Raw genomic sequence first — 15,023 nt, 5'->3', positions numbered from 1 at the left:
ATCACAGTAGAGAAGAGTATTGCTGATGTTTGCTCTGTGGCTTCACAGAGATGTTAGAAGCTACTGTGTTGGAACACTAAGGACCTGCAGAGCCAAAGTAAGCAGAGATGAGGCATAAATGCAGAAGTTTTACTAACTGCAGCAGTTAAGGAGAGCATAGACATTGTTTGGAAGACAGTGTCTTCCTGGAGCATAGGAAATATAGGGATCTGAATCAGGGAGCTACTACAAATTTTGAAGTTTTCGTGTCAATTCTGTAAGATGCTCACTGAAGGAGGACATGACACTCTTAAACACAGTGAGTTTAAAGTTCATATATCTCATGCTCTTAACATTGAGAAAGGGCTGTTGGAAAGAAAGAACCTCTGATTGTGTGTATTCATATTGACACCTATAATGTAACATGACCTTGCTCGACTAGAGAAAAATGACTGAGATTGCAGTAATCGTACTTGGTGAGGACAGGGAGATGTCAGAAAAATTTCGAGATTACAATGCTATATAATCAACTTCACAACTCTGCTGATGTCCAGGTCATCAGTTTCTCCCATTGACTTTAGAGTGTATAAATCTGAGGTTAAATAAACTCTACCTCCTGGACAGAGACCATTCACAAATATTAGTTTACAGTCATGAGAAATATAGTAGTATACTGGCTGGAGGTGCGAATGTAAAAGAAAAAAATTTTAAAAATCACTGTGAATTTTGCCAAGTCGTGATTGGACCATTGCATGTGACATCACTTGGAATCCACGTGAGGTAAGCTAGATATCAGCCAATGAAAGAACACCACCTAGGACTGTGACTTGTTATTGTCCTTCAGAGAATCAGTTGGTCCAGGTGGAGTGAGCAGTTGGATTCACTTGATTCTCCTTCAATTTGGACTTTCCAAAACCTGTAGGATCTTGACATAGTGAGTGTGTTTCCCAGGTTTTCAGTTTGGTGTTTTGTCACAGGTATCTATTTATTTCCTTATTTACATCATTAGTTTGAGTTATAATGTTTGACTGTAAGTTCTTTTTTATCCCTTCACCTCGTTTTTCTTTTATCAGTTTCTTTTCTTCATCATTTTTGCCTTTGTCCTTGTATAATTTATACATGTAATGGTATATATGAACTGTGTAAGATGAAGAATTTGACGTTGACTTCCCACATCTGCCTATACTGCAATTTGATCTTATTTACTTGCTCTATTTCACTTACCCTCCCATTGAATGTAAGAATTAAATCAAAGGAAGAAAGTTTGCTCCCACTGCTTGTTCATGAACCTCCAGGTATCAAATGTGTAACTTGTGTCTGTGTAAGTGGAATATTTAAAGTAACACTCTAGTTTCCTATTTTAATCATAAAAAAGGCATTTCATACCTTTGATGAGTGATGATAACAATGCACAAATGGCATATTATGCTATGGTGTGTGTGGAGGAATTTTAATGTTCCTGTGTGAACGAATCTTGATCATTAATGTGGTGTGAATTTGATGTGAACTATCTCTCATTAAGGATGGTTACTCCTAAGGAATATTCTAATCTACGTTAGTCATGGACATTACCTGACACTGGCCCCTTTTAAGGTTTATTAACTTGTGAGAATAAGGGTGAATGCATCTTTATAACAACATTTGAAAATGTTCCTTCTCTCAGAATATAGACTACTGAAATATTTGGAGAACATTGCTGTCAGATGTTGAGATTATAGAAATCAGCAGTGAATTGTTTTGATCACTGTAAATGACTTTCTTGAAATTTTCAATACTTTCAGTGTTTGTCTAGTTTTTTCTTATACTTTGATTTTTCTTTGATTTATTAATTTCCTCCTGTTGGTTATATTTTCTTTATTAGCAGAGTATGGAAGGATCTGCCCGAGATTACAGAGGTTCAGTGATGTTAGGACACACTTCCTTTGAGACAAAATTTTGTTAGTAGAGATGGGAACTTAAATGGTGGTCTGTAGGAGATTTAATTCTAACAAACCAAGAATGTCTCCATGAATTTCAAGGTTTCTGAGGGAAAGGTAGTTGGGACAACACCAAGTTGCAACTTGGGTAACATGAGACTTATGCTACAGGAAAGAGAATTGGATCTGGACTTTAGGCCACTTGAAGAGCTCATTGATTATATTCAGGGTGTAGGTAGTATAGATATTATCAATGAGTGATTGTGTGAATGCAATGTATCTATTTTGACTTTGGGAAGTTAACACAGATGGGGTAGGGATGGGTGGCAGCCCTCTCTACTAGGAAATTTGTCCCCAGGGGCAAATTGCGAACTGGAAAACATTTAAAAATCAATAAGATGTGTTTTGCTGAGCCTTGATTGGTCCATTGCATGTGACATCACTCAGATTCCTTGTGAGGTATGCTAGTCTCTAGCCAATAAAATGGTGCTGCCTGAGCCTGAGCTTTGTCTGTCCTTCAGAGAGCAGTTGTGTGTTGGGAGAGCAGTTGGATTCAGTTGGTTGCCATATACTTGGCCTTTCCCCCCAACCTTTTGGATGTGCGCATAGTGAGTGCATTTCCCAAGGTTTCAGTGCATTATGGCTTTTGGCACTTGACTTATTTTCTGCTTCATTTACATTACTGGGTTGGGTTTCAATCAACTTCTTTGTCATTTTATTATTCCTGTTTTTTTGTGTATTTTACAAATTTAGTGGTATTCATTAACTGTTAAAGATGAGGATTTCGATCATGATTTTGAGATATGACTTTACTCTAGTTTGATCATATACATCTGCTATAGCTCCCTACCCCATCCAGTGAATTTAACAAGTACTTCTCTTTATATACAGATTGTTTCTCTACTTGCTGATGACCTGTGGGAGACAAAATGTGACACCTGTGTTTGTGGAACTGCACCTTTGTAGTAACACCTTCTGTAGTTCCAAACTTTTCCCTGAAAAAGACATTTCATTCTACTGGTGTCTGACTATATGACTTACCTCAGTATTGTGTGTATGTTATGCTTTCACAATTCCTATACATGAATGAATATTTAGTGTTCCTGGTTAAAGACATCTTGATCAGGAATCATGGAGTTATTAATTTAGTGTTGAGGTTGATGTGCACTGTCTACTTCTCTCACTCAGGATTTTGCAACCTGTCAGTGAAGCATTTTGCCTGATACTAGAATCTTTTTGTTGTTGTTGTTCGAGTCAGGGTCTCACTGTGTTTTTTGGAGGCTGTCCAGGAATTTGTTGTATAAACCAGGCTGGCCTTGAACTCACAGAGATCTTCCTGCCTCTACCTCTTGAGTGCTGTTATTAAAGGTGTGTGCCAACAATGCCTTTCAAAATGTCTTATATTGTTTCAAAATTAGAGTAATGCTTCCATTATGAAAACAATTTGAAAATGTTCCTTTCCTTGGTTTCTGAAGTACTGAAATGCTCGGGGACATTGCTGCTAGGAGCAGCTTTCCTGAATGTTGGTTTTGAATTCTGGTTTTCAGGGTTGCAGTTTCAAATTTGTATCCATGTGTTTTCTCTTCATTTATCCTTCTGTCATGAGTCCATACTGGTTGCATGTCCTTCTAATCCTTCCAGCTGCCCCCAGCTCCTGTCTCCCCCAGATCCACTTCTCCTCCATTTCCCTTTAAAATAGCCAGGCTCCCTCGAGATAGCAAAAGAACACAGGATAACAAGATGCAATAAGATTATTTTTAAATTTGTGCTTATGATGATTTGTGCTTTTATTTTGTCTTTCAAAATTAAAAATTACCCAATGTTAATTTTGAATATTCAGTCTTTTATTTCTCTTGTCTTGTAAAAAATATTTTGTACTTAATTAACTAAACAAATATATAGTAAAAATAATATATATTATGTGTAGTATATATGCTATATATTGGACTTATAATTATGTGTGTTATTATAAAATATATAATAATGCTATTTATTAGAATGTTTAAGAGATCTTATTTTAACTTATTTCAATATTTACACATGTGTAGGAATTCCTACCATATTTGCTAGTGTACTGTGTATAAATGTTAAGAGAAACCTTTTCCTTGAGAGAAGCCTTCCCGTCAGCATGGTTGTAGAGCCACATCAGGCCCAAATAAACACACAGGAGGAAATATTCATTATGAAGCTGTTGGCCTCGCTTGTTTCTTACTGGCTAGCTCTGACTTAACTAATTATCCCATAATTGTTAATCTAAGTATTTCTCTTAATGAAGAATATTTCCAGGCTTCCTACCCCATGGCGTTCCATCTTGACTCTCCGTGTTTCTCCTTCCCAGAGTTCCCCTGGAGTCCTTGTCCACCTATCTTGGTTCCCTATTGGCCCAATAGTGCTTTATTGACATTTACATAGGAATTCCCCCATCATATAAACACTGTAACATTCCTGAAAGAACCACTAGACAGTAGTTCTATCCATTACAATATCAATTGTTCTATAATGTAATCTGTATCTAATCTCTCTTGATGAGCTTGGTTGAGGGGGTGCGTTCTGGCACATCCTTGAAAAGAACTAGCTCATTCTGTCAGGGATCTCAGCATGTTCTTTACATGCGCACTTCACTAACGCCAACTCTGTACTGACACCTGAATTTTAGAAGAAGCAGAAGACTCAGTTTGTAGGGGATCCAAAGTGATTCTAGTTAAAAGCATTAACACACTATGTTGTTTCCAGAACACTGGATGTTTATAGATTAGGCAGATATTTTTAGCACAATGAGAAGCAGGTTGTAATGTGAACTTAGAAAACAACCAAAATGAATTTAAACTCTTGAGCTTGTAATTATGGTAACTGTAGTTAGCGGTCCCCTGGCAGGGCTAGATTATTAGCTTACCGTAACACTATTAGTTAATCTTAAGACTATAACTTTTGGGCTCTTAACATAGCAGTAGATTAAGTGAGAATAGACACCTGAAACATTGTTCATTCTTTCATGCTCCTCAAATCTCTTTCTTTTTACTTCAATTCTGCCTTTTCATCCTCAGACATTTATAACTTTCACTTATACACCTTAGAACATCTTCCTCCTCTTTCACCAGGAGATATACGTGTTTGATTACCAAGAGCACTCACTGTAGATCGAGTTCCTTTCAATAAAGGAATGGTAAAAATTTATATTGAAATCTGTTCTGTGTGTTTATCTCTTTTTCTAAGTCTGGTCACAAGGTAAACTGTGTATTCTAGTACTTTTACAGGACTGAAGACTGTCATTAGGATATCTCATATTTCATGACAGAGATTTCAAAGCTGTAAACTGTACTCCTAAAATTGCATTACCATTATTTCTTTCTTTCATTCTTTCTTTCTTTTAGAATTGTGTGACTTTATCACAGGAGATAAAGAGGTTGAAATTGAGCAGAACACCATGGCTAGCCACATGGAAGAGGACATTCTTGAAAAAGATTTCAAGATGTTACTGTCTTTAGGTTGTGGCTCTTTTGGGGAGGTGATGCTGGCCTGCCACCTTCCCACACATACGCGAGTGGCTGTCAAGGTCCTGGAGAAAAACACCAACAGTGTGGCTGACATCAGCACTGAAGTGAACATCCTTCAGTCTGTGGAACACAGGAACATCGTTCGGTTTTTTCACATGATCGACACAGTGACAACCACTTATGTGATCATGGAATATGTGGCAGGAGTAGATCTGGAGAGCTACCTCAGGGCACTGGGCTGTCTAATGGAGGATGAGGCTAGACCGATTTTCCGGCAGGTTGTGTCAGCACTTCATTTCCTCCACCAAAGGCACATTGCGCATCGTGATATTAAATTAGAAAACATCTTAGTCGATGCAGCAGGAAATGCAAAGCTGTGTGACTTTGGTATGGCAATTAAGATCACAGAGGGGCAGATGTTGGACGAGCTGTGTGGTTCCTTGCTCTATTGTGCCCCAGAGATCTTGGCAAGTGAACCCTATAATGGAATGGCAGGTGACATGTGGAGCTTGGGTGTCCTCCTATACATCCTGGTCACAGGGCACTTCCCATATATAGAAACCACCATTGAAGGAATGTACCAGCTCATCACCACCACGATGTGTCCCATTCCCAGCCACTTGTCAAAATCGTGCCATACCATCATTGCACGATTACTCACGGTCCCCACCTGGTACAGAATGACAATAAGTCAGCTTGTGGAACGACCATGGCTGGGCCACATTGAAGAACATGTACCACCTGCACATAAGGAAATCCTTCCCAGGGTCGTGGAGACTATGTGCACCATGGGCTACACCTGTGAAGAGATAGTATCATCCCTGAAACACAGGCAACCAAATAATGTAACAGCAACCATAAACATCCTCAAACACAGGCTGAGCTGTGGGGATAGCCATGTGCAAGATGAGTCCTGGGTAAACATGGTCTCTTCAGGTCTTCTTAGCCTCCCTCTGCCCTTGAAGAAGAGAGCTAGTGAACCAGTTCTTTCTGCTCAGGGGAATCACTTTCACACAAAACCTGTGGAAGAAAGAGGCAAGGGGTGCAGAAGCTGCCCCAGGCTCAGCAGGTACTCCTGCCGGGAAGTGATGCCCTGCCCTGACAACACAGTCCCAGAAAGAGAGGCTTCTATGAAGGACGTCACCAACACTGCTACAGGGGACATTGCAGTCACCAGGAATTCAGTTGAGAGTCTACCTGGCAGTCTCCCCTGTCCTGAAGCTGCTCTGGATGGAACTCCTACTGTGTTTGTCAGCATGGACTTCTCCACAGAGGAACCATCTACGCGGCCAGACTGTCAGAGTGACCAGTCCCAGGTGGCACCCACAACATCTGGATCCAGGCCATTCAGGGGCTGGAACCTGATGAGGAAGCGAATTTCCCAAGCCCTGAGAGCGCTGTGCTGCTGTTGTTGCTGCTGCTGCTGCGTGACCACCCCACGGTGAGCCCTGCATGGAGTCCTACATGCAGTACGGTTGGTTTGCTAACACAGACGAATTAGTCCCATGTGTTTATAAGATATTATTTTATTATCATTTTAAATCACAGTTGTACCCACTGAGAGGGCACAGATTTTAAGATGTCTAGTACATTAGATGGCACATTTCCAGCTTCCTGTATATGTAAATACTGGACTGTTGATGTAAAAGTAGACAGCATTGCATGGGCATGAGCACGTGGGAAGGAAGGGAGGAGAGTTTGCTCTGGGGGCAAAATGTTCAGAATAGTGGAATATTTGGTACCAAATCCTGTCCTATCAATGTCACTAATAGAGATGCTTTCATGTTTCTTTCTGTTTGGAAGTGAGGAAACGGAAATGGTCTAGTAGAACACCAGCCTGGTGAGGAGTGACTGCCACAGGAGGGATCCAGGACAGACCATCAGAACACCTTCAACCACCACCTGCCTCTATCCTCCTGATGTTGTGTGTGATGTGCATGGTTGCATCTCCTTCAGGTTCCTTCAGCAGCAGCAGTTGCTCTTGTACAAAGAGATGGTCATAAGGCACATCTGCACGGTGACCCTCTATTTCCCTAGCTTTGGCTGTGCTTGTAGTTCCACTCAAAGAGCATGGTAAACAGCTGCTTATACCACCAGGAATGCCTTTGGTACCTGTCTTGGCAGCTCATCAAGTTGGTCACTTTAACCACTCCCACTCAATCTGTGAGTGTCTCTGGAAAGGACAGCAGGACCACTGTAAGTCCCCTGGAACAGGGAGATGGAGCCCAGTTGGGAAATAGGATTGAGGCAGGAAATTGGAAAAAGGAAATGAGGGGTGCAGTAGAGTAAGGAATACAGTCTGTCCTGAGGAATTTCCTATCAACAAAGTACCAAAAAGAGATGGGTGTTTTGACCTGTGACAGGGGTTCTGGTTAAGCCAGAGCAGGAACAAACCACCCTTGAGGAGCATATTGGGAGGGGGCTAGGAACAATGAGCAATGAGATGGATATGGCCTGCTCTGAAGATACTAGCATGCATCAAGGCACACAAGTAGGATTCTGCCTTTGAAATATCTTATCCTTACCTAGTGAGCGAGGATGTGGTTTGGAATAGGGCAGCCTTGGTCAGTAGAGTCCCCTCTTCCTCTCTGCTGAGTAAGTCCTCATTTACAATCACTAAATGAGGCACTCTGATTATTCTTTTGGTGTGCAGTTGGGGAAAATGCAATATCCCATTTGACAACTGTCTTGCTGTGTAATAGGAAGGATCCAGGTCAAAATTCAGTGTCCTGTGCAGCAATATATCAGGGCAACAGGTTCTAGTATCTATCATTCATCCTTACAGCCTCAGCTATGATCTTCCCCAAACTTCATGTAAGTGTCACCCTGCAATGTTGTTGGACATCCCTAAAGAGTCTTATGTAGCACTGACCCAATGAAGGTCTACTTCCCTGTTTTCATGGACCTGGGGGACCAGAATTCCATAGCCTCGAATAGGGCTGTCTCGTCTCTGTTAACAGGACTGACTTGACAAAAGTCTCAGGCATCACTCCTCTTTGATGACTCCATCCCTTCAAAATTGCTTTCTGACTGGCTTTAAGAACTTCAGGAATTGCCACTCCAGTGGGAGATGTGATAAGGGAGATAATGGAGAGGATCAGGGAAAGGGTGTTGGAGAGGACAAAGAGGAAATGAGAAAACCTGTACAGGGAAGGATAAAGTTTGTCCTGAGGATATTACCTAAAATGAGTCAAGAATAAAGGATGTTGGTTGGGGCAGGGATTTTGAAGAAGTAACACCAGGAACAAATGTCTCCTGGAGACCAGAGTTGAAGCTCTGGTTTATCGCCAGCCATAAAGAGGTAAATCATGGACTCATATTTCTGGCTCGTGTCAAGCTATAGAAGTGTGAAGCTGCCTTGGAAAGTGTTGCTTTCCTGAGCTACTGCTAATGGGTGTGTCAGAAGAGAAGATTGGTTCCATCATTCAGTTGTGTCCCCTTATGCTCCTTTCTGAAATGGCCTGATGACATCTATGTCTTTGTTTTCATAGCCTCCTTCATCCAGGTTTCTCATGTTGTGTCCCATCTCCTGAATCTAGGAGTTGACATCATTTTTCCATCTTATGAAGGGATTTATAACCTACATTTGTTCTTATATTAACAAATTGATCTGTTCCTAAGAACGAAGGTAAGTAGGATTTGCCAGGCCTAATTCTGAGTTCTCCCTTAAAAAGCCCAGCAGCCATGACTACTACATGACCAAGGATGTCTATAGGAGTCATGATTAAAAGGAATCCTTGATCACATTTCAACCCTTGACAACAGCCACAGGATCAGTGTGAAGCAGTGGCGAGTGTGGTGTGTGAGCCGTTTTCCAGGACACCTTCAGGTAGGGAGCTGCTCACTGAATGTTGGAGGGGAACTGAACTCAACCTGGATTCCCAGGCCCTGATCTGTGTGAATCATCACGTGAAGGTAAGATTGAGTACAGTAAGAGTCTGTTTGTGGGAGAGGATGAGATTCAGAAGTCTGGTCTTGGTGTCCTGAAGAAAAGGAGCACATGAGGCATCCTAGGTCAGCTTCCCTAGCACAGAGGGCAAGGAACCATTGACCTGCTTGAATGAAGAACAGTGACATGAGAGACTACAGAGGTGTGAAAAGAGAGGTGCTATCTTCTTCTTTAATTTGGCATGCAGCTTCTATTCTGACTGTCTGATCCCTCAAACCTGGTGCATATTGAATTTGTTGGCCAGAGCTTCTTCCCTAAGGGATGACAGGCAGCTCCTGCTGTCACATACTTTCTAGAATCTTGAGCATCTGGTGAGTCCCATGTGCACAGAACAAGCTGCAGCTTGCTTACTGCATGAGAGCGATTTTCAGTTTGTGGGAATCACCTGTGCTCAGGCCTTGTTTCTCTTGCAGATGAATGATTCCAGGGAGGAGAAATCGTTAAATCAAGTAAGAAGACAGGGAAATTTCCTGAATGCACAAGTTACATTTAGTTTTTACAAGGGATATCACTATGTGTCCTGGCTAACCTGATCCTCTCTATGTAGAATAGGCAGATCTGAAACTCAAACTTATCCACACCTGCTTCTTCTGCTGTGTGCTGCAATCACACATGTGTACTGCTGTTCATGGCTTCAAGGTCTGTATAGCATCAATGGTGAATTCCTCCAAACATGTGAGGTGAAATTGTTTCTATTCTGATCTTTTTTCATCTTGACAGGTTCATGTTTTACCTGAAGGAACATTCAAGCAGGCTGGACTTGAAGCAGGGGGCTGACTGCAAATGTGACCTACAAAAAAGAGTCTGTGACCCCTATGAATAGAACCTAGAGGTGAGAAGTGTTGTCATCAATTCTTTTGTAGATAAAAGTCAGTGAACTGAAGGAGGTGTGTCCTAGCTGGTAGATCATTGGAAATGTAGCACAGAGTGTTAACTTGTAGCACTAACCTCCTTTCCACAGGATCTCCACCTGCAGTCCTGTTACCAGTCACATGACTATAATTTTGAATTTTGAAGGAAAAGCTTTTACTTCAAGGACACTAATGGTAGATGCACTGCAGACAGCTACTCATTCTAGATAGGAGCTTCTAGTTGTCCTCATCCAACACAAGCAAGCAGTCCACTTCCTTGCTGAATTTCATGGATAGTCTTGTCTGGCCCCACCATTGCTGTCTTTACAAGTCAAAACCTGTTTGGTTGCAATTTAGGCCATTGAAACTTGTTCACTGTTGCCAGTTCATGGGGAGTCCATGGTTGCCAGGTATCCTGATGCTGAACCAACTAGGATTCTGGGCAGGACACTCTGGACTGTGAGAGTAGAGGTGATCATTCCCTGCCCCAATGCATTGTGGAACATCCAAGGAGAATACAGTCCCAGGTCTTTCATATCCTGTTGTTTATGTTGTGGTTCCTACAGAGCTCAGATTTTACATAAGACCGAAAAGAGATGGTTGTCTTTTGGGACTTGCTTCACACATAGAATACAGTCATCTTAAGATGCACTGTTTTCTAGACAATTTCAAATACTGACAATGAATATGTGCTCTTTGCCCCACATCCTCTACATGTATTAATTTCATCTTTGTTTGTATTTCAAACTGTCATCTCGTGACTGCATTTGGCACAATAACTTGTTTCTCTATGTGGGTAGGACATTTTCAAATCTGACTTCAAAAACACCTTCCCACACTATTCCCAGCTTCTATTTCGAGTGACTTAGTTGAGTTGGAGAGCATGAGAACATGGGATACACTGGGAGTAAGAGACAATTTGAAGAGGGAGGATTTAGAGAGGATGGGAGAGACAGAATGGAGTCTCCATGGGGAGAGGGATGTGCAGTGGGGTAGTAACCGTGGAGACTATGTGCTACATATTTAAGATTCCCTGTCCATCTTTTCCACATGTCCTTGTGTTTAAAGTGATGAACCCTATACATCAGGAGCCACAGGCTGGAGATTTCCAGCTGTGGTCTGAAAGAGCAGAAGTAGGAGCTATGCAGGAATTACAGATGGCAGTGTGCGCAGTTACCCAACATGTAGTGTCTGTGTCCAGACCAGGAGGAGGTAAGCCATCTACCACATGTTTCTCCACAATTCTCAAGGAAGAATATTTCCAATCTGGCCTTCCTCAGAATTTGTAGTAACGGGGTCCTGAGCCAATACAATATCCAAGCTAGGCATGAATGTACATAACCTGTGGACCACTCTCCAAGGAAACACCTCAGCAATACTCATTAATCTGTACATCCCTTCAGGTTGTTCTCCCGGTGAAATCATTCCCCCCATGAGGACAAATGAAGATCCTTCCCTTGTTTCCTTCTCCTCGCAGAGAACACACAGTGGTTTTTCCATCTAAGTAGGAATCCATCAACTCAGACCGTGAGAGTTTGTGCCTCATTTCAGACATGTGTTCCCTGCTCACAAAGGAGTGACAGTGTGTCTTTCTTCACCTTCAGCTGTCCTGTCCCTCCTGCATGCTACAAACAAGGAGTCAGTCCTGAACACCTGTGTAGTACACTGATTCATATTAAGTACTGAAGATTCTGAATTAACCTGCGTTGCTAACTTCTCTGGGATCACCGGCTTCTGTTGAGAGGACAAACAGAGAACACTACTCATTTCCAGTTTTCAGTGAGTCTTCTAGATCCCCACCTTTCTCCCAAACTCTCCCCTTCAAATCAACATTGTGAATGAACCTCAGATTCTCCGGGTTCAGTGAACACAGGCTTAAAGATCTTCTACTGCACTGGCTGTCCCAGGGTCTCCCCTTACCAGAACTGAAATGCTCAGAAGACTTTAGACTATGGGGTAGCTTGATCCTTGTGTGTAGACTACACAAGAGTGGTAAGAAAAGCCGAGGCCTAGGGCTATATATCCATGCTATCCTGGTGGCTGTCCCAGTAACCAAGACCTGAAAACCAAGTGAAACTGACTTGAGCCTGATCTGCCATTTAGAGGCCCTACAACTGCTTTGACAGTCCTTGAACTTTCCTTGAATCAGAACTCCATCTTCCCTAACTGAATTCCATCCTCCTTAGTACCTATCTGATCCTGGCCTTTTCTCAAACAGTGATTCATATTGTACTTGTTGACCAGATCTTCATCTCTGCAGGATGGCAGATAGCTTGTGCTATCACTTTCTTCCTAGAACCCTGACTATCTGATGAGTACCATTTGCACAGAACAAGTAGCAGCTTGCTTAGTGGATTACAGAGATTTTCAGTTTGTGAGAATCAGTTGTGCTCAGGCCTTGTTTCTGTTGCAGATCAAAGAATCCTGGGCTGTGAAATGGTTAAATTCAGGAAATGAGGTATGGAAATTTCCTGAATGCCCATTTTGTATTTTGTGTTTTGTATTTGTTTTGAGAGATGATTCAGTATGGATCCTGGCTAACTTGAGCCTCTCTATGTAAAACATGAAGATAACAAAATCACAGAGATGCAAGCCCCCTCATCTCCTGAGTGCTGTCTGGCTTCAAGTACTGTAATTTCTTCCAAACATGTGAGGTAGAATGTTACAATTTTTTTTTTGCTTTTTTATGTGAAAAGTGTCAGGGATTGACCTGAAGGCCCATTCATCCAGGATGGACTTCAAACAGGGAGGACTCTAAATCTGGCCTTCAGAATAAAGTCTGTAACCACTATGAACAGACTCCTGGAGGTGAGAAGTTCTGTCATAAATTCTGTGGACACCAAGGCAGTGAACTGAAGCAGGTGTGCCCTAGCTGATAGATCCTTGGATTTAAAGCAGAGAGTAGTAACGTGTAGCACTAACCCTGTTTCCCCAGAATCTCCACTTGCAGTCCTGTTATAAGTCACATGACTTTAAGCTGATCCATCACAATAGTGAAGATTGTCTCCCTGGTGTGATTGATTGAGTTCTTTCCTTTCAGGCCATCAGAACAAGTCTTAGAACCAAGGTGGGTCACTGAGATATTTGGTAGTTGTCTTGGGATTTTGAAGCCTGTTCTTTCACTTCAAGGGCACTAATGGTAGAGACACTGCAGAAAGACACATACTCTGGATAGGAGTTTCTAGTTGTCCTCATCCAAAGCAAGGAAGATTCCACTTTCCTGCTGACTTCCATGGCTAGTCTTGTCATGGCCACATTTACTTGTCAAAATCTGTTTGTGTTGCGCATTAGGCCATGGATCCCTGTTCACAGCTGCAGGCTAATGGGGAGTCTAGGGCTGCAGGCGTCCTGATACTAAGCCAACTAGGACTCTGAGCAGCAGAGTAGGCTGTTGTGAGGGTAGAGGTGATCCTTCCCCTCCTCAGTACACTGTGGACCATCCCAAAGACAACTGTCTTATTTCCTGTCCTTTCTGGCCCTGATAGACCTTCAGATTTTACATATGAAAGAATAGAGGTGATTGGCTTTTGGGACTTGTTTGTCACATATAATACAGTCACCTTTAGATGCACTGATTTCTGGAAATTTTCAAATACTGAGGCTGAATATGTGCTGTTTGCCCCACATCCACTTCATATATTAATTTTATCTTTGTTTATATTTGAAACAGTCATCTGTCCTTTGCAATTGGCATAATAACTTGTTTCTCTATAAGGGTAGGCAAATTTAAAAATCTGACATCAAAATCACCAGTCCCTCACTACTCCCGTCTTTTATATCACTAACTGAGTTGAGTTGGAGACCATGAGTCCCTGGGATATAGAGGTATCAAGAGACAATTTGCAGAGGGATGAGTTAAAGAGGATGGGAGAGACAGAAAGGAGTCTCCATGGGGAGAGGGATGTGCAGTGGGGTAAGAACATTAGAGACTGAGTGCTGCATATTTCAGATTCACTTTCCATCCTTTCCACGTGTCCTTGTTTTTAAAGTGATGAACTCTATACATCAGGAGCCTCAGCTAGAGATTTCAGTCTGTGGTCTAGAAGAACAGAAGTAGGAGCTATGCAGGAGTTACAGATGGCAATGTGCCCAGTTACGCATCATCTAGTGTCTGTGTCCAGCAAAGGAGGAGGTAAGCCATCCTCCACAGGTTTCTCCCCAAGTAACCACAATTCTCAAGGAAAAATATTTCAGGGCTGGCTCCCCTCAGAATCTGCAGTACAGGGTCCTCTGAGCCAATACCATGTCCACACTGGCTGTGGATGTACAGTCTACGTGAACCAGTCTTCAGAGAAACACCTCAGGAATGCTCACTAATCTGTGCATCCCTTCAGGTTCTGTTCTTGTGAAATGTTTCCCCCATGAGTGCAAGGAAGCGCCTTCCCTTCTTGCCTCCTCCCTTCTGTTTTGTTTGTGGCCTTCATTTATCCCTGTGTACTGTCCATCAGAAAACCACAGTCACACGTGTGTTGGTCAAATTTATGTGTTTGTGAGGAGACTTCACTGAAGGGAGTTTTCTCAGAACTATATTTTTCTCCTGATAGGAAGGTGACAGCAACTTGGAGGAAATTGGTTGTCAATGTGCATGGAATGCTGGGAGTTTTCTCCATTTTGGAAGTGAGTAGGGCTTTCCTAGGCAAGGAAACACCCACCAGAGTTCCGGTCAGTGTTCTTAAAACAACTTTGTACTGTATCCCCCTTGGGACATGGGTCAGTCCTGGACAGACTGTGTGAACATAGAGTAAATTTTTGAGTACCTCAAGGCTGAAGTCATCACTGAGACCACTGTACCAGCCTGTGATAGATGAGAAGTCTTTGGTCGATGGTGTAAAAT

The 15,023-nt window shown here is 42.2% G+C and overlaps 1 protein-coding gene and 1 long non-coding RNA gene across 2 annotated transcripts; both read left to right on the top strand.

Annotated features, from left to right (window-relative positions):
• Positions 1-2,048: 2,048 nt before the first annotated feature.
• LOC101836636 (putative sperm motility kinase W) lies at positions 2,049-6,834 on the top strand. Its single transcript, XM_040740944.1, has 2 exons — positions 2,049-2,130; positions 5,267-6,834. Exons 1-2 carry the CDS (start codon positions 2,049-2,051, stop codon positions 6,832-6,834), a joined length of 1,650 nt encoding a protein of 549 aa, XP_040596878.1.
• Positions 6,835-10,092: 3,258 nt separating this feature from the next.
• LOC121138137 lies at positions 10,093-11,958 on the top strand. Its single transcript, XR_005875321.1, has 3 exons — positions 10,093-10,170; positions 11,258-11,401; positions 11,794-11,958. It is a non-coding gene; the product is annotated as an uncharacterized LOC121138137 (long non-coding RNA).
• The last annotated feature ends 3,065 nt before the right edge of the window (positions 11,959-15,023 follow it).

The sequence above is a fragment of the Mesocricetus auratus genome, unplaced genomic scaffold (genome assembly GCF_017639785.1).
Source record: "Mesocricetus auratus isolate SY011 unplaced genomic scaffold, BCM_Maur_2.0 contig_4718_pilon_obj, whole genome shotgun sequence".
Taxonomy (NCBI): domain Eukaryota; kingdom Metazoa; phylum Chordata; class Mammalia; order Rodentia; family Cricetidae; genus Mesocricetus; species Mesocricetus auratus.
The sequence above is the reverse complement of the archived record's forward strand: the minus strand, read 5'-3'. Positions and strand labels throughout refer to the sequence as shown.